At 38.4% G+C, this 27,327-nt stretch overlaps 1 protein-coding gene across 4 annotated transcripts in view; it reads right to left on the reverse strand.

Moving 5' to 3' along the window:
- Positions 1-864: 864 nt before the first annotated feature.
- Positions 865-27,327, reverse strand: part of LOC117235795 — a 113,040-nt gene continuing 86,577 nt past the window's right edge. The window contains exon 4 of one of the 4 annotated variants that reach the window (XM_033498136.1): positions 865-1,383. In XM_033498136.1, coding sequence (XP_033354027.1) covers positions 1,348-1,383 — 36 coding nt within the window. In that variant the 3' untranslated portion in view covers positions 865-1,347. The remainder of the gene's footprint in view (positions 1,384-27,327) is intronic. The other 3 variants (XM_033498137.1, XM_033498138.1, XR_004493730.1) reach the window with 3 other exon arrangements.

Genomic DNA, 27,327 nt, shown 5'->3' on the forward strand with positions numbered 1-27,327 from the left:
TCGACGGATCATCGGCCGTCCGGTTGACAAGGAACCGCGTGTAAGATTTGCGATCTGCTTCATAACTCGACCGTAGTCCAGTTTGTAAGTACGCTTCAGGGGTAAAAAAGTAATTTAAGGGACCGCCAGGTTGCCCGTTTCGCTTCGCTTTCTTTTTCGATCGCGTGATCCGGAGCGCAACCCGTGTGGTACAATGTTGATGGTTTAAATGACAGGTTAATGCCTCTGAGCTTGTACGGTAAAGTGGAGATAATTTCGTTTCCTTCCAAGTTTGGCCTTTTTGCGCTTCCCTTTCCTTTTTCGCTCAGTTTTTTCTCTTTTTTCTTTCTTTTTATTTGTTTGGAAGAATTCGGAAGTCGTTTTTCTTTGAAAGTAGAATCTCATAGGAGCGAACGTTTCGTTTTCCTAATGTGCATTGATCGTAATAGGTAAAAATTATACATCGAGATCAACGCTTGACCAACAGGTATCCAATTTGGATTTAAATATTACACGAGTAACTACGATTAAAACGGTGTAATGGAAACGAAATAGAAATAGGTAATCATATTTTGATTAGGATAGAAGGTAACATTGGTTTTATCAAAAGCATCGTTAGTAATCGTAGGGAAGAGAAAATCGAAGCTTGTCGTTTTAAAAAGTTTGACAATTCTACGTACTTCGATCTCTCGTTCGTAGGTTTCTACTGTAAGATGAGAAAATACGATTTTCGTGTGTGACGTATCAAAGCAAATTCAAATATATCGTTTCGCAAAGATTTCATAGATACTCTTATAATTATCAAATTTCTATTTTCAATATTACACGTTACACCATTCGATTAAGGTAGCTTATATTAAATTTTATTTTACTTTACATTTTATGACGGTGTTACCATATTCTTAATAGATCGAATGACGTTGAGAGAATCGACGTCATCTTTTTAATATTTACACCATCTATCGTTCCAGCCTCTCAATTATTATCTAAGAAGCATATATAGAATAAAGTCATAGAGAATCTCGAAATCCATGCACGCAACCATGTAGCTCGCATTAGTTGCGTTGTGGGGTGTGCTGCGCATAGATCGGAGGGTAAACATCGCTTTAAATTTGAATCACGCCAGCAGCAACAAGCAGCGAGAGCGCTACGAAACCCCAAAGTTCGTTTTCTGTCGCGAATCGCTAGACGTGCTTCCACCTTCCTCCCTTTCCTCATCGTTTACACACCTTTATCTTCTCTTTCCTGCTTCTCTTTTGTTTGCCCTTTTCTATTTTTTTGTTCATTTTTATAGTTTCCTTTAGGTGTATTCACCGCGGCTTTATGAAACTTTATTTCTTCGCGCGTTTCACATTTCCTCGGGATTTGCTAAAACGTAGGTCTTAAAAACGAATGCCAATGCACCTGGAAAAATTGAAAATATTTTTAGCATAGGAAATTTGTAGTTGTCTCGGTTTACAATTATTAGATAATTATGATTTTATTTGGTAATTTGTTCGGTATTTACTTTGGTTTGTTTATCTAAATATGGTTTAAGCGTAAACACAATTAATAAATAAATAGTTATAAAGATGCGTAAGATGCGATCTTTTCACTTTTCTCGATACACTTTCCACGAAATAATCTCTTGCGTGCTACGTTAAAAATACCGCAGCAAAATCAGTTATTCCCGACCATCGATTGCAATAACTAAAACGCATAAATTTAATTTGCCTGAAAATTGCTTTATAATTCGTACGCGCTTGATTTATCTCGAAAATCTGCACAGAGCAAAAACTTCATCCAATTATCAGATATTCAGAAGCCATAACTCTTTAACGATTGACGATTGAAAGCGATTACATACGATTAAACTCTTAAAACACACCGGAAAAAAGAAACGCAGAAGAAGCAAGTACTACGATATTGCCGAAAGAAACCTGCTTGTACCTTAAAGTACTCATTACGCAAATTACGCCGAGCCCTGAAATCGAGTCTCGAATCACTCGAAACTGCTCATCAGCACAATCGAACCTCATCTTCAACGCTCGACGATCTGCCTAAAATTTCAGGCCTCGAAGCAACGAACAATTTGAAATATTAATTCGAAGGGTAGATACATCTTCACGTGAAGAACAAAATTGTCCAAATGGAGTGCGTTTATAAAGCTCGATAAACGATACATCGTTGTATTATCGCTTATATTACAGTCGAACCAGTCCCACTGTCGTAAGAAAAAGAACGTTCATTATGCTCGGTGTTCTTGCGTTCGAAGACCTTAAGAAGAAGCTCGAACGTGTGGGAAACAAGATTTTCAAACTCAAGACACAGAAATTAAATGCTCAGGTTATTAAATCGAGTCGTTAAATTGAATTCCACTTAACGATAATTACATACCTGCTTAATATATTGTTGCAAAAATGATAGCATTTTATATTTGAAGCTTAATATTCCGATTGTATATTAAAATGACGTGTTTTTTTATCAATGTCAAGAAAGCAATAGAATTTTTTAGTAACAAATTAATACACAAATAACTGTACAAATATTATGTTCTATGAACATTTTATAAATACTTATATTCCTTTATCGGTTGGTTATTTTTCCCTAAAAGAATTAAATTTCTACCTTAATTTAAAATTATACCTTATCGTATTATAATACAATACCGATTAAAATATACGTACACGTTCGTTTACAGTATCGCTCTCGTTATAATCATCGATCTGTAACGCTCGATTATCGAAAATTATAGAATTCGAAGCAACGAGTAATCTGAAACACGAATTCGGGTAATTCTTCGCGTAAAGAAAAAGATTGTCCAAGTGGAGGGCGTTTATAATTCTCGATAAACGATACATCGCTTACATTACAGTCGATACAGTTTCGCTATTGGGTAGTCGATGAAGAAAAAGGACGTTCATTGTTCTCGGTGTTCTTGCGTTCGAAAACCTTACAAAGATCTTCTCCGAACGAGTGGGAATCAAGATTTCGCTTGTAGCGGCGCTTGAAAGATCTTTTAAGTGGTTCCGTTGCAATGGCTAACCGAATAAGAACGGGACGCGATGGAATTTGTTCTCTTTGGAATTTCATTTCGTGCGAACAATGAAAGCTTTCGAAGAGTAGGAGCATCGTTGGTTACTCTCCCCTTCTCTCTCTCTCTCTCTCTCTCACTCTCTCTTTCCCTGTTCTATCGTCTATTTTTTGTTCTTTTTCTTTTTTATTATTTGTCACTTCACCGATGGATATCGATCTTGCTATTCATCGCAAGCGCTGCTTATATGCATATCAATGATGAAAGCTCCAGTCAAACCGATCGCCGAGCGCGAAGAATATATTTTCGATTCGTTTCGACGTGAGTTATTATCGGAAGGGTGAAAAAAGGAGAAACACTTAACGACCGTGAATTGACTCGTTGCGCAGCCGTTTAATGCGACCGGGTTAAAACTGATTTTTTAACGGGAGATGGGGAAATAAACAGGATAGAAGAAGTATACGTTAATTTACGTGCGATTCTTCCTTTTCTTCCTTGCTTTTAGCGTCGAGTATGGTAAAAATAATTAATTTTTATCGAACGCGTTTCGTTAGATACTCTTATTGCTTTCTTCTTTTGTTTTCAGTTAATCGTTAACATCGTATCGATTACAAGGTTATTGGCGTCATCTGTTAAAAAATATATTTCATCGCGTGAGATTACATTTTGTCATTTAGATTCTATTATGTTTCTTTCGCGTGATAATTTACCAACTATTAATTAGCGAATTAACAAGTTACAAAACGAAGGTTATAGGCTTCTTTTCTACGATTTTATTTCAAATCGAACAAGACGATCGGGTAATTCGACGAGTTTGCTTCTAAAATTCCATTTGTTTCGTCGCCGTTATAAATCTTCTCGTAAATTTTTTAAACCATTATAACCTCCGCGCTACAGTTCCAAAAGAAAAAAAAAAAATTATTTATTTTCTCATACGACGCCAAGTATACTTTTACTAACACAATGTCCCGACAGTCAATCCACGCGACAAACACGGAATCTACACAGCCTGGAAACATCCCTTCAAATAACGCCGCAAAATTTCATCAAAATTCCTTTCATTTAACCCCTCTCCTGACGAAAGCGGGAAGCAAAAACGGGAAAAAGAAGGTGGAATCTTCATCGAGACAACATCCTGGAATTCGTTGAGCCGCGTGTTTTCGCTCGTGTCTGCCAATCTTTCGTCGGATAGAGAACGCGCGAGGGACGAGGCAGCGAAATAAAAGATCGGCCTCGCAATCCCGACGAACCCCGTATTTCTGAAATCGCTGTGCCTACGTAATGAGCGCAGACAGTAGCGGGTAAAACGCGCGCGTACAAGCGGCGTGCCGTGAAGTTAATATACAGAGTTCTTTCTCCTCTTGCTCGCGCTTCTGGCTTGCTTCTTCTGCCCGCCTCTGTTTAGCCTCGCTCACAATAAGGAAGCAGTGGCGCGGGTCGACCTTCAAAGATTGCCGGTGCTGGCCGCCGCATGATAATTATTATCGCGAGCGCACGTTGATCCGCATGTATGTACAATGTACACCTCGTCCGCGTATGCGCGATGGTATAATTGGTGGTGGATATGCAGCGAGCTTTTGGCGCTTCCTTTTATTATTTTTCTATTTCTTTTTTTTTTTTTTATAAAGGTTTTTATCGCAATCCAATTCATGATTCATGTTCGTTCGATATAATTCGAGTGGGAATTTTTATGGGAAGTTTAAAAATTCGGAACAGAATACGCGTATAATATAGAAAGACAGGGTAGTACTTGTTATAATTTTTAACAGGTAAAACAAAACTATGTTTAAGTTTTAGTTCTTTGATCGAATCTAAAAAAAAAAAAAAAAAAAACTGTAAAAATGTCAATTCGTATCTGTTCTTTATTTCTTCGGTTTTGCTTGCCATCGAATCGATCCAAGGAATTAAATCGAAGCAGTGCACGTGCGTTTTTTAAACCGCTGTACAGCGAATAAATATTAACGGAATAAAAAATATGGGTGAATTTTTCGCGTAAAAAGGCGGCTCTGTGCATCGAGCACGGACGAGGAAAGACGGTTACGGTTCGGAACGCATCCGTCCTCGTGTGCAGATGCACGCACGCGTGCATTCGTGGGCGAGATGCAACGGTAGACAGCGTTTGCATCATACTTTTATCGCCTAGGTTCCGTCTTCCTCCAATTTAATAAAAATAACCGGAAGTTGTATCACACCGGTAAACCCGGTGCGAACGCCAGCGTAAAACGCTGCATCTGCCACCGTTTCGACCTTTCTATTCTGTGCTCGATTATTTCGGTTAAAATAACGTATCGTCGAATAAATTTGAAATTTAAAAAAAAAATGTCTATAAAAAGATATAGATAAATAATTAATCGATATAAAAAACTATTAGTAACGAACAATTAAGGCATACAAAGTTTATGGGAAAATAATATCCAAAATATTCAAAGAAAAATGCTCGCAATCGGTATAATATTTAGAGAATAAACTAAATCTCTCTTTTCGAATCTCATTTCTTTACTCGATCCCGCGACAAATTATCAACATCCGCAACCTAACGATCGCAACCAAAATTTACGTTACTAAACCATTTCTTGCTCGTCGCAACCTTTGCCTCGCAACTTCGATGAAACGTCTACGAATCTCCTCGCGCCTCTCCCAATTCCACTTAAAATTAGCGACGCGAACTTGTGCTCGATTCGTCGAAGGTTTACGCGCGAACCGTGACCGAAATCGCGATGAAAACCGTCTATAAACGGTGGGATCTCTATCGGTACAATGTTCGGCGAGTCGCTAAAAGTGAAGCAGCTCTCGGACTGGGTTTCGAGGAGCCGCAGGTCTCCACGGTGGCAATTTGGCGCCGGTTTACAGACGGGTGCCGAGCTATTGCTTTTCGCGGAGGAAATTCCAGAAGGCTAACGCTGCTCCTAACGCGCATACCATAATGATCGGTTGGCTTTTTTGCTCTGCAACTATCCAGCGAGGAAAGGTCCGCGCTGTTGTCGATTCTGTACGACAAACCGATGCTCCGACTCTCTTTTCCACTCGGTTCCCCACCTCTCGCCGATCCGTTGCCAACCGTTAAATCGTTTACAACCTGGTAGCTTGTAAACGAACGACCGCGGCCTCTGCGAACAGATACCCGCATCTCTCCGGCTCTTCTTCCTCTCGCCGCGATTAGCGAGGCCTTCGCCAACGATTTACGAACCGGAGATCGAAATTCTGACACTCGTGCGAAACGATGGCTCATTGTTCGCCGACAAGATTCCGCGCGCTAGCAAGAAAGTTTCGTCAGTTTTGCTTGATCGACTCTGCCACGTTTCGCGGTCTTACCTCGAACTTGGATTTTTACGTGGTGAATGACTCGTTGCTTGGGCTTGACAGAGAGAGAGAGAGAGAAACGTGCTGTTCGACTCGAGGGGAGGTTAAAGGCAAGGGCTGTATTTTAAGAGGGTGATTTGAGATTGAAGTTGATGTTAAATACGTTTCACTTCGGATGTTAACCGCGTGAATGGTACTTTGTTATTTGCATTGGCATAGCTTTTTCTTCGAACGTATAACCAACCTTCTCGCTTTATTCGAAATAGATGGAATATTTTCTGAATTTTTGGAAGATCGATCGTAAGATTGTATCTCCTTTGTGTGACACGTGACTCTTCGTTCCAAGGAATGATCAACAGTATGTAAAAATTCAATAACAAATTAAACGTCTTTATACGTCGTAATACGTCAGCGACGATAGAGAACGATGACGATTCATCAAACGATCGGAGCTCTATTTTTCGAGGATTATCCATCCTTTCCTCTGTAAACCCGACCAAAACCGTATTCAGGTCACGAACCAAAAGAATTAAATTCCCTGGACACACATACGCGCGCCCGCGCTATCCTCTATTTCTACCACGTTTCGATGATTCGCGTTAAAATTTGAAAACGCTTTCAATTCCGTTAATAACCGAAGACCGCTCCCTGCGTGCTCTATTCCCCTGGTACAAACGCAGGCACAGAGAGCCGCTTTTCTCGACCATCTTATCCGCCTCTTTCTCTTCTTCCGCGAAAGGGAATATGACTTACGCGAGTTTTTGCTAACGGTTAAGTCATTTACCGGCTCGTATTCTGTAAACGAAGCCTCCGCGAAACTGGAGGCATGCTTTTCAGCGTGCATCGGCCGTTTTCTCGTCCCTAATGACAGCGAATGACGGCCCGTGTAATCTCTGTCCATTAGGAAGGGAGGTCGACGGGATGAAAATCGTCCTACGTACGATTTAGTTATTTCACTAATTAGGTAATCAGCCGGGTGTTAAATGATAAATACGAGGATTTCAGCGCCAAGCCGCTTCGCGGAACGAGGCGCAATCTCGAGACGCTCGGGTACCTACCTTCGTGCCTGATTGTTTCTCTTCAAACAATCGGCGAAATAGGCCGACCGGCCTGTTACACGCGCAAGCATCCTCGACTCCCTTCTTCACGGTTTATTTTCGAATTCCTTCGCGCTACCGCACACGCTCGCTTATAATTTTGGTGTTTTGTCAGAGATTAAATCGCTATATTTGGACTGCTTCGATTTCTTCTTTTTTTCGTGTCATCGATAATCGACGAGAAGACAAAATTTCACGGATGACTCGTTAAGCGAAACAAGTCGTGAGAAACGATTCTTCACGCGTATGCATCGATCTAATAAATAAGTATTTTCTTTAACCATAATTACGCCTTGTACATAGATAATCCTCATTAATATATGAATATATTTTACTTATACATATATATATATATATGTATATATAATTATCATGATCAGAATAGAGATGCAGCTGTTCAAATGATTTTATCTCTTATTTTATTACCCCAGGTAATCAACACTTTGGAACAGCTTTAACAAGTTATATACATAAATCACGTATTTCACGGAATTGTTAGGTATGATTGTTACGATTACTACTATTATGTCCATTATTGTTATTATAGCTATTAGCTACTATGTACACCCTACATTCACCTCACGTCCCCTATTTGTTTCCTCTTATTAAGTAAGTCTGGGTGCAATCTTATAATCGTGTTCGACGATTCGCTGTAGAATAGATTAAAGATTACTAAGAATCTTCTAATTGGTATAAGGAACAACAGGCATTAATTTACAAAAAGAATATTGCACTCTGCGCGATTTTTAAATACCTTGATAAATTACGACGAAAGGAAGAAGTTACGACTGTCGATAAATTAAGAATACAAGACGTTAAGGCTTACGCGAAGGATCGTTGAAGTATCTCGGATCTAAGTTTTTCTATATAAAATTTGAACGAAGAATTACAAATTGATTAATAGTTTTAACGTAGAGTAACTCGCCAATAGCAAACCCTACGTAACGCCTAACTTGTAACCTAAGTTCCAACTTCTCTGATCCAAGATCAATGGATTTTTATGTAAATGCATATTTTTCAGCGTACGATGGAAAAAGTAGTAGGTCGGTAAAAAATTGTTTTACCTACCAAATATTATTAGAAAGCACCATAGTTTGAATTTTTCGTATAATTTTTCATATTATGTGCGTTCCGTGGAATTATACACTTTCTAATTTTCCATAAATGCATGAGAATCTACAGTCTACTAATAACAAAATCCTACGCTACACGCGTTAATTCGGATCAACGCGGAAAATTTCTCGAAAGGAAAAAGCGGATGACTCCGCGGGTTTGCGGGCCGAGAGATCGATAGAGGCTGCCGTCAAAATGTCTATCTTCGATCATAATGGCGGAAGTCAGGCCGAGATGTTCGTTTATCGCGCGGAATTAACCGAAGATGGCAGGACTCGGTTGCTAAGTCCGCGGAATTGCGCTCTTCCTGTACATCACGAACGATGCGTATCTTCTTCGTTCATCCTGTAACTTCCAAGAAAGTTGGCTTGTTCACGCACTGCGAAACGTGTGTGTGCACGCGCTCCAGGTAGAAGGAAGTAGTTTCGAAGAAATCAAAAATTTATTTTCTGTCGGGAAGTTACTCTCGCTGGAACATCGCAAGTTTCTTTGTCTGTATGTTGATATAGTCGGCGATAAAAATAAACGAACAAGTAATGGAAATAGATATCAGTGAAGTTTCGTTAAATACCACGTACAGCTTGTTTATTAAAAAATGCACATATTAATTTCTATTATTTTCTAAATGATTTATGTACTATAAGGATATGTAATAAATAAAGCGCAACTATGTATGTGGTTGATTGATATCGTTTGACAAACTGATACTAGTTTGATTCAACTTCATTGACATCTACTTCCACTACCTTTCTACTTATTTTTGTTTCCAATCGTATATGCGACACGATGTTGATCGATGTGGTGTGTATTTAGAACAGAAATACACAGTGCATCTGGAGGAGTGGAGGATGTAGAGTCGCTCGTTAAAAAGGATTACACGTCTTGAACACGCGTCCCTGATCGGAAACATGTTTAATTAGCCTGAAGCTGTCGAACGGTATATCCTTTCTTAATTATCACGTGAATCCGCTTTTCCGTTTTATATAGCGCACGCTGTTGCAGCTGTGCTACCGCGAATGTGTTCAATTTCACACCTCAGGCGTATAGCTAACCGCTATAAGCTTGTGTCTCACGTGAAACTTAAAATTTCTGTATAATGACGTAACAGAATAATTTTCGAAATAAATTAGTCCAACACCCTCGATTTATAATATCCTTCGCGTGGTTGTTTCTTTCAATGGTTTCTTTACATTCCTACAGTTTGTAGCTCTTTACCAGACTTCATCCTCTTCTTTCGCGTGTTTCGTTTTTAGCTTCTCTTTAATTCTACGATGTGCTACTGTTAATTATCATTCGTAATTAACAGAAGTTACACGTATACATCGTGCGTAATTCGAACACGTGAATTCAGATTGCAACGTTGAAACGCGAGTATCAACATTCTATACATCGTTCCATATTTGAGATTTCATCTTGTTATATCGAAACTCGTGCATCATGTTCGATGTATCGCATCGTATCCGCTAAAATACGCGTAACGACGTTAGAATTTAAACTACACAGCCGCTCGTCGATATATCATATCGTCTTAACGCCCTGTACACTAGATATTTGCTATGTTCAGTGATCAGCTATTTTCTTCCATCAAATACATCTACGTTACTTGTAGTCCGTTGGTAGTGAAAAATCGTACTAAATATTTAAGTTAAAGGAATATTTAAAAATTGATATATATTTTGCGATTGCCTGTGTAATAATTTCAATACGTTTCTAAACACTCTTCGAAATTCCTAGTGTCGAAGTAATTACTTCAAGAAGAACTCTACATCTTTACTTTCGTACATCAGTGGCCCGCGGACCGCTGTTACGAAGAGAATAGAATTTAGTGAAACGAAAAATGGGAAATAAGGCGAGGTCCATATTATTGCGCGCTTGAATATAAATTACGTTTTGCGTTACAAGGTCCAGAAACAAAAGAGCTCCAGAAACAAAAGAGCTAAGTAGATTTCTATTGCTGTTTCTTGTAGCTTTCAGCTAGAGCTACAAGGTTAACTTTTTGATAATGTCCTTTGCTATAAATATATGAACGTGTTCCCTATCATGGCTTCTTCTATTGTATCGTAACACTGTAAGAGTGAGGATCTGGAAGAGTATACGCTAGGCGCTATACTTGTACTTCAACATTATACTTATACCTTAGTTTATTTCAATATATTTTTCTATTACAAATTTATCCACTCGTTCTTTTACCAGTGAACCTCAACACCTAGCATAGTCACCAAAGTGCCAATCAGCCGCGAGATCGTTAGGAAACTTGCACCTGGCGTAAAGAACGCGACGTAAGTTATCGAATGTAGCAACGCGAGTTGTAGGTTGGCGCGTGCCAACGCTATTAGCTTCCTAGTTGCTGTTATATTATAATAGAGTCTCGATTATTTGAACGTCTATTAGCCAGGAAAGCGAGTAATTACCGCGAGCGCGTCATTAAACGCAGTTTCAAATATTCCAGCACGTTCGATAACCGCACGCTTGATTTTCCGTGCCGCGTTCCGCTATTAACGAGCTATTAAGAGATTTGTTCTGTCTGGGTTTCCGGTGTTTCTTGGCTGCCCCGTTGCAGATTTGGTCGTAACGGTGCTACTACGCGCGTGGAACAGGTGCACGTCAACGTCGGTTTTATTTTCTCTTTTTTAATGAAATTTCCCGTGTCGGAAAGATAATTTAAAGAAGGAACAGAAGGCGGTGGCTCCTTAATTATTCCTTGATCAATATTCCTTGGTCATGCTAATTATAATATTCGTCCAAGTGACATTAAGAAACTCGTTTTGATTAACGGTTGTCGCTGGATGAACGTTCCGAATGGAAAGTGCCTTCTACGTACGAGACGACGTTATTTGGGCGTTTCTGTCAATAATTTAAGGGCAAGGACATTTTTTCTGTTACTCCGATTCAACATCGCAAATCATGTTTTTCGAATTTTAGAGGAGAGTAATCTTGAAAAATTTCTATTCAAAATGTCAGTCCACTTATATCAGTAATACTATATTTTTTATTTTTTCGGCTTAGATATCGATACTCGTAACATTGTATCTACCACGTCAAGCTAATTTCTTTTTAACCACCAAGTAGCATATTAATTAGGAAGCCAAGAAAAACGAACCTGACTTTCCGTGTAATTTTTAAGCAACCTCGTTGAGAAAAGTAGAAATTTGAATCAGCAAGCTTTCTCCATTATCGCTGAAACAAAGTCCTTTTTCGACTCTCTAAACGATTATTTTAATCATTTACCGCTTCGAACGCGATTATCTACGTAAAAAAAAAAAAAAAAAAGAAAACACGTTTCTCGATCATACTATCCCGGGACCAACTATAACACAAAGGAAAATGGGACGGAAATACGATCCAACCACAACGCACAGTCTGTCCAAAAATTTGTAAAACGGTCAAACTTCATTCCCGTGCAATTACACGTTCTGGCCCGCCTCACACTCGAGGCTAATTTTTTTTTGTCTTTTTTGCTTTTTCGTTTTCCGCCTGGAAAGATCCGCGTTTCCCGATATCGAAACGCGTCGATAGCCCGATCTGTTCCCGCGTCGATAGCCCGATCTGTTCCCGCGTCGAACGACAGATCGTTGGTGTAATCGATTTAAAGCGTTCCGCGGCAGATAGAGCCGGGAGTTGGACGCGGAGAAAGAAGAAATAATTATTCCATGACCGAGTACGCGTATCGAACGGCTGGTGAGGTCACCGAGCGGTTATCAGGCCACAGGTCCAATCAATTACAATGTTGTGCATGTAGCCTAGCTGCTCTCGTCCCTTGCACATCAGCGCAACTCCATCGGAAATCAATGAAATCCGCCAAAAACTACTCCGTTATTGATACGTCCGTGGTTTAAATAGCACGTTCGCTATTTCCTGATCATGGTTACCACTTGCGAAGAACCAACTGTCTTGTCGAACGAGAAGCTTAACCCTTTTGATGCGGATAGCGTGGATATAAGACTATATGGGCTATAGATACCGATGATAATGAGACAGATGAATATTTGTTATATTTGGTATCAGAAATACAGAGACTCTCGATGATAAAGAGACGATTATTCTTTAAATCGATCATCTCGAATTCTTTGTCATTTTATTATACCGTGAAAGGATTACCAGTAGATGATTAAGTATAACGGTTGTAGCTGTTGGTTTATGGAAAAATGTGAAGAACAGAATTAACAGAATTAACGACATGGCTGTCAATCTATAAGGTTAATGCGAAAGGTTAAAAATTAGTCATCTCGATTGTTTTAACAGTTTTAGTTTAATAGTTCTTTTGTGATTCTTGTGTTAAATCAAGGTCAATGTAGGAACATTCTTATTTTCATTCGTACGGGTTACGTACTACGATTAATTAATTACACAAGGAATTTCGATATTCGTACGTATGCGTATTATGTTCGTGGAAAGTCGTGGAAAAGTCGAAAGTGAGAGTCGGAATTCAAGGAGACGAAGTTTGAGATAATCGAGTCGTGTTAAGCGAAAGTTATCGAAGAGTTAAATTAAATGGCGAGTTATTTCTATTTTATCGTTATATAATATAGCTTTTGTCGAGTATAGTTGAGACTTCCTGCAAATTTGTATTTTTATGAGTACCATTAAAGGATCGCGGTAGTTTGTTTCATTAAATATTATAATAAGTATTTCTGTACATTCTGTACATTTTCGAACGTTAAAATTTGGCCTAAATGCGCCAACGTGTACTTACGCGATAATACGTCAACGTATCTGCGATCCAACATTCCTACGATATTTCCTCATTATCGAAAATTACTTCGATTCATGCGCGAAAAATCGTTTTCGATTCCGAATTGATTGCGAGTGAAAGAATTAATAAATTCCTTGTAGATCAACTTGCGCCATGAAATGTATCGTCACGGTAGACTAAACACTTTTTCGCTGCCAATACATACGATCTCGAACGTGTATTAATCAATTTCGATGTTATGTTCAAAACTTGGAAGAAATATTCGATAAAATAGCATTGGTATAGGATGTATATAGTGTAGTGCGCGCGGGCGTGTGTTTGCGCGTGTGTGAAAGAGTTAATTAACGAGATGAATTTGATGGTCGATAGGCCAGTGTTTTGTAGATGGACGTGACTGGAGAAAATTCAGGATGGATCGCCGGACCAACACGAGTGAGGATTTTTTGAATGAATTAGTTTTGCTTCTGTGAGAGATACATAAAACATTGAAAGGGTTTCACGATGGTTTTGTTTGCTAATAAAATTTAAATCTTTTGTTTCGAGGAAGCTTTTTTATGAAATTTTTGGTTATGAAAGTGAAGCAAAGTTTCGATTACGCGTAATATTCTGAATGGTTCTTTGCAAAATTGTACGTAACGGGGCAATGAAAAGTACTCGATAGTTGCGCGTGTTTTAAATTTCCAATTAATCTGCAAATAATAATTATAAAACTGTTTAACGCGCTAAATTATTTCGTCTCTTCCTTTGGTATTTCTTTCCAGGAATTTTATCTCAACGATACGACGTATCTTCCGAAAGCTTGCGTTTAAAAATCGCCTTAAACATCTACTCGACGATCGAAAAAGAGGCATTCTGCCGGAGCGCTAATTTCAAAATCGATCAGAGAGTCAACCATTTCACAAAGCCCTTTGTCGCGATACCAGCGTCTGCCACAACGCGAATACTTGCGTCACAGTTTTCCTCGCATGCGTCATTAAAGCAAATAAAGGAAAAAAATACACACACACACACACACACGCACACACCATAGCCTCACACACGCGTTCACGCACACATATACCGTTACTCGCGTGTAAAGAAGGGAAGAAAAAAGAAAAAACATACATTGTCGAGCGAATTTGTATCGCGTAATCGTTTCACCGGGGAACGATCAAAAGCGCGAAACACCGGTGAAAAGATCGCGGAACCGCAGCGAGAGGAAAACAGCGCGTTCCATCCGCGACAAAAGACACTTTCATGCCGCGGCATTTACGCGGCTACGCGCTTTTCGGCGGAGGGAACGAGAGAGTGGAAATAGAAAAAGGAAAAAGCTACGAGGAAGAAGAGAGAAAGGCAGTCGAACAGAAGAAGAGAAAAAGCGAAAGAGCAGGACACGGGGAACAGTTTACAGCGTTTCATTGGACAGCGGTGTCTAATGGCACAATGCTGGTCCCGCATTTTTTACATAATCTCGAGAATGGCGCCGCTCCGTCGACCGATGGCACAGAGTATACCGGTGCTCCTTTTTTTCTCGACGGCGACGGCGCAACAAAAATTGCCGGTTACACGCTCTAATACGTTTTTTCGTGTCGTGCTCATTGGAGAACGTCGGTCGCAGCAAAATTTACCAGAAAGCCATGCACCGGTCCGCGCGAATTCCCATTTTTTTGCCGAGAAAAGGCGCGCACACTCTGCCCGCGCTGAAAATAATCCAAAATAAGTCGTCGGTATCGATCGGGCCGCGCAAAAAGAAAGAAAAAGTTAGTCGACGGCCAGGCACTGGCACACGCGGCCCTCCGCGTTTTGCCACTACTATGCGCCTATGTGTATGTACGTATGTACGTGCGTTGCAAGCTCACGCCAACAGCCATCCTACCACCGTCTAGGCTGGTTTAGCTTTACCAGCTACCATATATACGTATAGCAGGGATACAGATATGGTAGAGACAAGGAAGAGTGTTGGATATACAACAGCTACTCTGTGTGTGACTCGACCACGACCACCCTTCAACCGCCGCCGCCACCGCCAAACCTCTCCGCCCTTTCCTCCACCCATTCGGCCACCTCCGTGCTTTTATGTTTCGTTTATCAGGCTTAACATGCGACTTTTCCTACCTATTCGACCGGTGTGTGCCGCCGCTGTTCCGCGGACCACGATTATCACGATGGGAATGGACGGCTAGCTGTGCGCCGCGACGCCCGATCGCGCATCCGGAAAATCGTATCACCCCTACCGATGTTACAAATATTCTAATTACGTACTTGCCGCGGGGTAGTTTCACAGAGACGGTTTGTGGATTTTGTAAAAGACGCAGCTTTCGAAGGGTTGTGAGATTTTTTCCAGTTTCCCGGAATTTTGTCAACGACCGAAGGAAGAAGATCGATCTTGCGAGTTTGTAAGATTTCCAGTTCTTAAGAATTTGCGAGATTTTTGCAAAACAACGAGGCAGGTTTTGCGCATTTTTTGGCGACCTTACGAAAAACGAAGATAGAAGTCACGCGAAGTCTGGATGCGTTAGATCATCGAGGTATTTCGAGGAATTACGCGAAAGGCAAGAAGGTGAAAAGCAGGATTTGTTGGTTCGTAAGGTTCTTGAGAATTTTGCGAATTACAGAGGCACGCGGCATATTATAAGAATTCTAGAATTTTAGAAAATAAAATTGTAAACAGAAAACTGAATTGTAAACAACGCAAGAATGAAAATACAGAATTTAATGCTTAATGGTTAAAGCTTTCTATGTAGAGAGTGGTTGGTAACTGGTGGTACAAACGGAAAGGGAGTGATTCTACGCGAAAAAAGAAGTCGAAAGTATAGAATAAAAATTTTTCGTTTGAAGCTTTGTTTTCGAGAAAATCGACTTCGAATTTTCGATCGGTACGCGTGACTTTATCGCGTCTCGTTGTAACGGATCTCACTGTAAATCGTTGTTTCGATTGACGTTATTTTAAAAATTTTTAAATTTTTAAATTTTTAAATTTTTAAATTTTTAAATTTTTTAAATTTTTAAATTTTTAAATTTTTAAATTTTTAAAATTTTTAAATTTTTAAAATTTTTAAATTTTTATTCTATATTTTCGACTTCTTTTTTCGCGTAGAATCACTCCCTTTCCGCTTGTACCACCAGTTACCAACCACCCTGTATATTCTCTTTCTCTAACTCTATTCGTAAAGATATATCGCGTAAACATTCGTAATCCGTTAATTATTAACAACGTCGATAAACGATTGAAATCGCCAATGATACAAAACAAACCTTTAAGCAAAGAAAAATCTTTTCTCATTGATGGAACTATCACGAGCCAGTTTAGTAGCTGTAATACTTTAATTCAGAAACGACGAGCAATCAATGTTCCCCGAAACAAAAAGTAGATATCCCTTTCCATCGTTTTCGTTTCGTTTTCCTCTTTTGCTCGACTGAGTTAGCAAATGAATGATAGCCGGTAGCACCGAAGGGGAATAATAACGATTCTAATTAGAGCTCTCGAGCGTGACAGCCCAGATTTTATAAGACAAGGTTGCTAACGAATTAAGTTCCACATCTACCATTTGCACCCATTAAAACGAACATCTTGTAGCATTCTACTCGAAAATTATAATAAAACTTGTATGCGTCTTGAGACGATGGAATTGCTTCATTTTATACATAAGAATCGATAGGGGTTCGGACCATTTCCCCTTTCTGCTTGCCCATCTACGGATAAGCTAATTAATGAGCGAGTAACACTCGATGGTACATCGATAAAAATGTACAAGTTGCGCGAGGAGCTGCACAGGCCAACTATGTTACTTTTTATTTTTTGCATTTTTCGACCGTACTCGTGGTAATTTTTAATTCTTCGAAGCATTATGTCCCGAAGGTGTAACCGCCGCTTTAGCTCATGATTTCATTTTGCATGCACCGTGGTTTTACGATTCAACCGCTTACTCGCGATCACTGCTTCGCCGTACTTTTACGAGCGTGCTCCTTTTTTTTCTTTTTTTACCATTCTCATTTGTTTTTCTTTTTTCTTTTTCTCTTGGTTCTTTGTTTCGTTTTATTTTCGTATAATTTTAATTCTCCTACCTTGTGGGAAAAAATGGAGAACGCCTATGGCTCCTAACGTTTGCTCGAGTCGTTAGAACTCTATTGTAATCTACTTAGGCAGAATACCTTTACGTAGTAAAATAACGTTATACCGTTACGGTAGTATCAAGATTTCTTTATAAAATATTTTTCATTAAATATTTGTCGTGTATAACATAAAATACGTAAACAACTGAATTAACGTTATTAAGAAGATTAAAACATTTAGTATAATTGGTAGTTAGATTCCGCTAAAAACAAATAGATTTGATACATATGCAAATAAAAATTATTCGTTTTTTTTTATTGATAATGACAGATTTCTTTCTAAGAAATCCAAGTATAATCCAAGTTAGTATAATCCAAAATATAATCTATGTTTAATTCTTCGCTGTTTCGATTCAGTACGATTGAATACGTGTACCAACAGGAATATCGAACTAAAACTCACGACTACGAACTTAAAACTAATCAACAGCTTATCCTAAACTATAAATTTTCTTCATTCGTCCTCTTTTTGTCAACGTGTAATATTATTATTTATCGTTTATTCGTTATTTATTCCATCGGTCATTACCATAACATTGTCTCTCCCATGATTCGTCGCTTGTGATCGTTTACACCAGAAAATTTTCATTCCAGCGAGGAATCAATCAACGGAGATCGTCAGCAGAAAGTTGCTTTTTATATAATTACAAATTATTACCATTTTCATTGATTGAAAACGACATCGATGGTTAATTAGGGGCACTGCATTCAGATTACGCAGACTGTTACTTGGAATCTGCAGGAATTTTCATTTTAAACGTAATGCAATTACACAGATTATTATCGAATATCTAAAAGAATTTACATTTGCAAGTTAATTCAAAATTGCGTTACATTAACAATTCGCATTGTCATTGATTGCATACAACGTAAACGGTTAATTAGTCGAGCACACGGTTTGTTGCTTGAAATCTGAAAGAATTTATAATTAAATGTTGCAGAACTTGATACAGAATTTCGAATATTTTCGTTGCCACTGATCAAAAGTAAACGGTTAATTAGACGAGCGCTTGGTTCGTCGATTGAAACGCGGAAAAATTTTCGTTTGAAAGTTAATACCTCGTCCAGAGGAAAGATCTTTTGAGGAAGGTGGGGGTGGCAGGGTGAAGGCAAGTTTGTCGCGTAGAGTCCCGTTTTTGAGGATTTAGAGAAGAGAATACGCTCGTTAGTATTCTTGGTAATACGTTCTAATGATTATCGCGATGTAAAGAGTTGCCGGCTTGGCCTGCAAAGCGAGCGTAAAGGTTTTACAGCTCGTAGATCCGCTTCTCTTGCGAGAATCATTAGTTACTTTCTACTATAAACATCGTGCAACCCGATCTCGCTATACGGCTGCGTTTTACGTGATACGCCATGGCATTTAAGATAGAAAAATTATTTTGCATACTTTAAGAAAGAAGGTCCGGCGTTTCGCTTGAAAAGATCCAATGGTTTTAGGTGGAACATTGAAAATAGTGTGGAATTTTGTTTTATTTGTACTTTGTCGTAAATTCTAGTGGAACGTAAATGTCGGTACAAATGCTCGTACGCTGACATTTATTGTAATTTCAGCCTGAAAAAAAAAGTGAAATATGAAAATGACTAAACTACTGATTTTTAATCTTTTTCTTATCGAATATCGTTTTGAATTCCGGGAGATCTCGAACAAATGTTTGTCGATATAATAACACGTATGAAAATCACATTATTTAAGAAGATACGTACAATTAGGCATCGTTGTATTTGAAACAATTTCACTTAATACAAAAATCATGACAAATTATGATATACTTACATATTTACTATTTACATTAAAATATTTCTTTTCATTTGGTAGTGTAAAAATTAAAGGTACCATACTGTATCAAGCAAGAATAGATACGTGAAATGGCACTATAGGAAAGACAAAATTAATTTATGATATAAAACTACAAACGGAATTGGTTTTCTACAAACGTAAAAATATTTCGTAAACATCATGCAAGCAAAGAAGAAATTCTTTACCCTGATATTTGTATTCAGCTATAAACAATGATGGACACGACTATTTTTTAAAAGTATTATGATGGAAACAAACGTGTATCTACATGTGTTTTCCTTAAGGGATTTACTTCCACTTTCCCGGTGGGAAATCTAGATAAGAAGGGTGTCTTTAGAGAAGAAGAATGAACTACTGTTCCGAAAGTAGTTATTCTGGGAATTCATCAAAATTACTAAATACTGACGAATAATTTCCTATTGAACATTTCTAAGAACGTATTATTTTTGACAATTTTTATTGACAGTTATCACTCTCATCGCTGGTAATTTCTGTCAAACGAAATTCAATCGCAAAAATATTTAACGTTTGACAACGTTGTATGAAAAATAATAAAACTTTGTGGTACCTGTCGTTCCTATTTTATCATAATAATTTTGGTCCTGTTGTTTTATCGGAAAGCTTCAGTCCCGACTAATATATTTTTATAATCAGTTAAAACGAGAGTACTCACAGGTTCGCGATTTAACGTTTAATACGAAAAAGGCAAATATATAATCAACGAAATTGCAAACTAAAACAACCCGAAGCAACTAAAATATCTCGTTTAACAATACCAAACGGACCATTAAAAATTAACCTCGAAACGATACACCGTCCACTTACTTTAGACTTGCTTCTCGCGTCGTCTGGAAGAACCATAAACCCGGTTCGTTCCTTTCGAAAGAATCACGTCGAAATCGATCGACGATTCCGTCCCGTATCCGGAATTGTCGTTTCTGTAACAGCGCCGAGAGGCCATCGATGCGGTCACAGCGCGTATCGCGTCGCATAGAAAACCGGTGAAACCGAACGGAACTTCTCCGTAGAAGCGAGCTTGCTTACCCGTCGCTTACGTCGTCTATATGTATACGAATATCCACACACACACACACACACACATATATATATATATACGTTCTACGTACATTCGTTCACACCGTATATACACCGTGGTTCTAAATTCGTAGTCCAAGCGAAGTCTGGAAGATGACGTGACTAAGAATAAGAAGAAAATCGAGTTTGAAAACTTATCGAGTGTAGTGAATTTGTCTAATGTCCAAAAAGGTTATTCCACGCGTGAAAATAAGGCGGAAACGTAGAATTACACTTTTTTGTCCGAAGCCTCATTTTCGAGAAAGCACGATTTGAAAATTTGCCTAATATTTGCGTGTACGAGTGTACCGAGCTAAGTTTTTCCTAATACTTACGTTCCGACTCTATTTTCTCTTGTCAGGATTTCCACGATTCGTCGCTTCTTTGAGGTAAAAAAATTGAAAAAAATCGTGTACTTCCTCTTACCTAAAACATAGCTGGAACGCACTTTAGACTGCAGGGAAATATTGAAAACGAAAGATAAAAAAGATTTATCGATAAATATATCTACATTGTCGCTAAAGAGTACCACCCCCCCTCCCCTCGAGACAAATATCGACTCTACATCGAACGTATTAAATCAGAAAATTTTATTCCACAGTTCCGACTTCTTTTCGCATGTAAATAAAGTAACCCGCTGCCGATCGTCCATTCTTATCCAGTCGAAGATTAGTGAAATACACGTGCGTTCGACAAGTTTTGAAAGTCGATTTTCTCGCAAATAAAACATCCAACGCAACGTCTTCTTTCGAGTCATAGAATCTTCCTGACTTGGTTCGTACCACGAATTTAGTACCACGGTGTATACGCCTTTGCCTCTATAGAGACGCGTGTACGTGTCGCATTTTATGCATGCTAGCCAAGTGTGCAGAATCGCGTAGAAAAGGGGGATGGAGCGAGGAAGGGGTTGGTAGACGCGGTGGGCGGATCGATATTAAAATAGTGACCGAATTCCACTGTGCCGCAACCTACCCTAACACCCTCGACTCACCCTTAAACTTGTCCCTCTGTCTCTCTCTTCCCCCCTCGGCCGCCAATCTTTCTTCGTTCTGGTTTTACGTTGTTCCACCCCCTGTCGAGATACGCCGGCTGGGCCGCTGGAAAACTTTCCTCGTGGAGGAGAGGAAGGAAAGGAAAACAGCTCCATAAAGTGGCAACCGAAATTTCGGCGCGCCGTACAAGAAAGGGAAGAGAAAGAGAGGAATGGGAAGAGAGATAGAAAGAGAGAGAGAGAGAGAGAGAGAGAGAGAGAGAAAGAAACAGAGAAGCGTCTCGGTGACTGGACTGAAAAATAACAGCCAGTCCAACCGAGGAACGTTCCACGGGACCTTAAGCTTCCGCCATTCGAACGGCCCGTTTCTGTCGACGTATTTACGGACTGCTCCCTGAACGGTGGAAGTCTTAAACGATGGCGGGAAAGGGAGGGAAACCGTCGCGGGAAAAGACTCGCGGAAAGGATTTCGGTGACACGATTTGGGCGTTTAGGAATTCGAATTGTGAATGGCTGCGGTAGGAATTCGGATGTTTGCAAGGTTTATGGACGAGGATGTGCAGGTTGATTCTACTTGAGGTTATTTATTGCGGGTTTTCAGCGTACTGGTTGATGGTTGAACGGTAATGTGGATTTTTTCGCGGTTGAAAGAATATTTTGTAAGAGAAATTTATGAATAACAAGTAGGCTATTTAATTTAGCAGGTTGGGAATTTTCATGTAAAAATTATTTAAAATTGATATCGCGGACGAGATTGATCGGCTTGATTTTAATATATTGCGACGCTTGGAAAGTAATTCTACGAAATTGAAATAAAATTTGTAAATATATACGTAGAATATATTCTATCAGATGCGTATACGATATAAAACGAATATTCTAAACGTTACTTGAAAGGATTAAACGTTGCGATACTTTGCATGTATATTCTCTCGTAATACCTATTCTATTCCGCAATAAATAACAATATCATTAGCGACAACGGTAACGACAGACATTTATCATAGTGAAATGCTACGAAAGCCGCAAGTTGAAAGAGATTAATATAGCATGAAGAATTAAAAATAAGCACATATCTTGTTACGAAGATCGGTCGAGAGTATATAACTAGACGCCGTTATATCCTAAAGCCCAACGATAATAGTCAAATTATTACTATCATTATACCGAAGGATATTCTATCTTGTATTAAACTTCCAATTACTTGTAAAAACCTCGTATACGAGGCGAATTTTTATGAATTCGTGGCCACCAGAGATAACATTGTAAATGGAAATTTCAATTGATAATCTCTCGTAATCTGTGGAAAATGTACTAGAGGATAACAACGATAATTATGCCTTCAGGTATTAAAAAAAAAAAAAAGGGAGAAGGAAGAAACACATCTTGACTTTCTTGAAATTATTCCTGAAAATGATCCCGATACGCGAAGAATTCGTTCGTATGTTCTTGCATTTTTAAATCGTTTTTTAATCGTTATTGATACCTGGCAAGAAACATTTATGTATTATGGAACCTAATATTGTTCGACAAAAGCAAACATATATCTACGTAACGTCAACAATTTCATATAAAAAGTAATTACTCACTGCACACAATCGCACCTCCGTATCAAACAATTTTTACAGTTGTTGTATTTTCGACCAATCGCGGGGAGACGCAATCGCGAAGAGAGACGTCAACGGGAGTCGTAAATTCCCGTTACGATTATAATAATCGACACCACGAATCGATCGATCCCCTGATTTCCCTTAAGATAATAGGGGTGGTTGTGAGGGTATAGCACTGTGATTCACAGAGTTATAAATTATATATTTTTTCCACTTGTTACACCGTTGCTTATAATATATCGTCGAGTCTCAAGACTCAAGTTTTGTTATAGTTGACTAACCCGTTACTGACATGTTGACTATTCTAACGTTGTAGAATAAGAAGTTGACTTTTCTAGCGGTGTAGAAGAAGTAAAGTACAGTGACGATGCTGTGTCGGAGGAAAGCTAGCGATGGGTGTGTCTAGCGCACAGGATCATCGGATTTGTTCATGACATTTTTGGCCAGGAAAGTGAGCGCAGTATACATTGCTTCTGATTGGATAAACGAAGGTTGGCGGACTAGGAAGGGTCTTAGCCGCCCTAGATAGAAAGTTGCTAATGGGAAGCATCGTACGTGAGAAGAACAAACTTTCCCGTGTCAAGCCGTAGTAGACAATACTCTTCAGAAAGCGATTTAGAAAAAAGGTATTTGTTCTGTCTTAGCTGGCAAATTACTGGGATTTATGATGGGCCCTTGAGACTATTGAGGGTACGCAGTAAGGGTTTTTTTTTTTATTTATTTGTTGAAATTACAATCAATTCTCGCGTTGAGAATTTTCAGTAATTTTTCTGGCGTGGCGCAGTGACATGGCTGTTTATTTACAATAAGTTAATACTTATTATAGATAGGTATAATTTATAAGTATTATAAGTACGCAGTAAGGGTGAGCAGACATTTGGTTTTCGTCTGGCCCGCGGTGTATAGCCTGGTCTAGGTAGAGGGTCGCCCGACGTAACAGTCGTAGTCTCTTACATTCTGTACAAAAACATTATTAGAAAATCCGTTTCTATCGTTAATATACGATAAAATAACATTTTTCTCCAACAAGCCAGAAAGAATTCGGTCCACGAGGAATTAATACAAAGCACCTCGACTTCGAGAACACTCAAACTCGAAAAACGGTGGAGAACAACGCGTATCTTTCGTCTATGATTCTGAAACTTTTTGGTAATGCGTAGGAGCATCGTATATCTGAATATCAAGACGCTGAGAATAACCGAGGGAAATTAATCGTGTCCATTTTGCTAACAGTAAGCTATAATTGTTGCAGTTTGGCGGTGATCAGGACGGCGAAGCGGCGTGTCGGTGACGGTAACCAGATCCGACGAGAAATACTGAAAATGTGTATCGGGCGTAGAAGTTGCAAATTACGTGGCAGTTTCAGCGCAGCATTGTTACAAGGTATGCAAAAGGGGGAGGAACTAACGTCCGTTTCAGTTACACGCGGAGTTACGCCACGACAGTTTGGTATTTCGGTCTTGAGATCGGCGTAACTTCGTGTCAAAGTTTGAGTTAACTTAACAGGGAACGTGTAAAACGTGAGTCAAATTCATATCGCGTAGATCGCGACCTCGTTGGTCTGTAGATGATCGCGTAATGTGAGCACGTTACGGAAATTTTGATCATTCGCTTTGAAGCGAATCTTCGTAATCCGGTAAGTTGATTAACCCTTTCGAGACATGGTGTACTTAACACTAGAACGTATAGCATATAATATGCAAATAAATGTATGCCGCTGTTCAAACGTAGCCGGATACTTGATTATTTTTCGCAAGTTGCATTTCGACTACAAAATCGCAGATATATCGAACTGTAGTGATTTTATTCTTCGTAATTGACAGTGTATAATAAATATAATAGTTTTATTCAATTTATTTAGAATTACGTTTGAAAACTGACGTTTGTAATTGTCATATCTCGTAGGATTATTTTGTTAGTCGACAAGTTCTTTATCTTCCGGTTCTTTAATTTCTGAATTATAAATCAAATTGAGAAGCTGCTTTTTAACGATTAAATAAAAAGAGATAAATCTTATTACGAATCGACCGAAGTATCCGGATATTTATATTTATTCTGGATAGTGTATATTTATGAGTATACCGGGTTCTAACATAACAAAGTGTTCGCTTTTATTGGATCAATTTTCTACAAACATCTTTCCTTTGTGGGTAAATATGTTCGTCTTTGTAAATGTTTTATATATCGTCTAAAGCTACGAATAAGCTGGTATATAGACTTTATCGGAATTCAGTTACAACTTAATATTACATTTTTGTATATTAAATGTATCTTTCGGACGAGTTATTTTAAAATCATAAAAGATTTCACAGTTGTCTCCGTTTCTGCAATATTTTGTTCAGAAGACTTCCGCCCATTGTCCATTTTTAAAATAACTATGCTCTGTTTCTTTCAAAGTGCAATATAACGAAACGCGGTCTATTTTTCTTTCGACAAATATAAATTTAGTCAAACTGCCGCGAAACGTTCATTATTCAACTTGGCTCTCGTTTTTTTGTCTAATTTAATATGATTCACTATCATTTCAGTTTATTTTCTATTCATGAATATCACGATTAATAAATAACTTTCAAATCCTCGAAAAGAAAGTTGAAAATGAAATCCATTTGAAAAATCAATATTTATTTCAAGTCAATGTAACTCGTATCAAAATAACAATACTTTTAAATATAATTATAACGATGAAAGCAGTATCAATTTTTATTTGATAAAATCATTGGCCTTCATAAACTTCGCATAAAACGCGAAACCTTTTAATATTAAATAAATATTTATTTTTCCTTTTGTAACGAATAAAATACACTAAAGCCTTTTTATACGATAAATCGTATTTAAAATCATCAGCCAATTCGTGATATTAAATTAAAGGTACATATGACACTTTTACTCGAATCTCGTTGGGAACGTTTTTCGAGCAATTATTTCTATCGACACGCGGCGGCCGGTGTGTCGCGCTGCAATGAATGAAATTTGATAGAAAGGTCAGTGAATACGTCGAATTCACTGCGCCTCGCTCCGATTTTCCTGTAACTATAAAATGTTCCGCGACAAGCATTCAAAGTCCATATGCGGGTGAGCCTCTGGTTTTTTTTTCGATCGAATTTCCGAATGCCGCTGTTTGGTATCGAAAAAACGTCCACGTCCCACCGACAATGCGTGCAAAGAGAATATTTAGCGTTGATCTCTCGATCGGAGTGCGGAGTTGTTCGTTAGATTTGATTCTTTTTTGGTTTTCGTTTTTTGCCAACAATATCGTTGCAAGTGGGTCGGCGTTGTTGAAAGAGTAAACGTCCAATTCTCTTGCAGTTTCTACTTTTACTTCACCGCGTATAGCTCGTAGAACACTTTTACATATTTTTTCTTCTTTTCGCTCTTTGATTTTTCAAAAAAAAAAAAAAAAAAAAAAAAATGTATTCCTACGTATCTCTTGCCGAGAAAGAAATTCCATTTTAGCGTTATTGCATTTCATTTTATTACCTATTTTTAAACGAATTTGAAGAATAAATGTATAATCAGAGACATTATCGGTATAGTTTTGTCAGCTTTCTGCGAAGAAAAATTCAGGCCGCGAAAAATTCAAATCTTTCTCTTTTTTGTCGAACGAAATCATTTTGTTTCGATTAACAGATTTATAACGGGCAAAGATCGGGAGAAAATATATGATAAAAAGAATCGCGAGTTCGTTGAACAATTTGACTTTACGTCAAATCGTATAAATTATTAGACTCGCTATGATGCTGCCTTTATCTCGAAATATGAAAGGTACTTGCATTTCGAGTTTATCTGGTCTGAAAGTTCGATGTTTAGTTTTCTCACGGAAAGCTGAACGTTCCTGTCTCGTTCTGTTACGTTTTCATTTCACGGGATACCAAGTGAAACTTGCAACATCCGGAGTCACGAAACAAGCCGTTGCAATGGTATACTTCTATTATGCTAGATTTCTTACAAAACGAACGAGAATCGTCGATCTCGATATCTCTTTGCCCTAGTATCGCGAAAAATCAATACTCTAATAGGCATTCCTTGTTGAGACGTAGTTTTACAAACGGAAAGAGCACGACATAACGCGCGTGCCAAAGATTTTTTTAGAAGAAACTTCATACGTATAATATATCTGTAAAGTATAAAACGCCAACCAAACAAATTGATACGTATATTGGAAAATGCACGAGAAAAACAAGTCTTTTTCCACGTGTATACTTTATCAAAAATCGTTCGAGTTCCCAAAAATGCGTCGTTATAAAGCTATGAAGTTACTATGAAAAGTTAACCCACTAATTAATGACCAAGCAAAGTAAAATAATACACGATATGTAAAAGTTGTAAGGTGAGAATGAAGTGAATCATGACAATTGAAATATCGAGAAAAACTCTCTTATGTTCGTATACAACGAATTCTCTGCAAAACTGTTAAATTCGTGAAATGATATTTCATAGAATCGAAAATCGCGTCAGCACTTGGAGAATGTCCAGTAAAAAAAATAAAAAAATTCCTTCGATGTTCACGCGCAATTTGCTAATCGTGAATGCGTTGGTCGCACGCAAAAGTATCGAAACGAAACGAGAG

Source organism: Bombus vosnesenskii, unplaced genomic scaffold (genome assembly GCF_011952255.1).
Source record: "Bombus vosnesenskii isolate JDL3184/JDL3185 unplaced genomic scaffold, Bvos_JDL3184-5_v1.1 scf7180000013319, whole genome shotgun sequence".
NCBI classification, from domain to species: Eukaryota; Metazoa; Arthropoda; class Insecta; order Hymenoptera; family Apidae; genus Bombus; species Bombus vosnesenskii.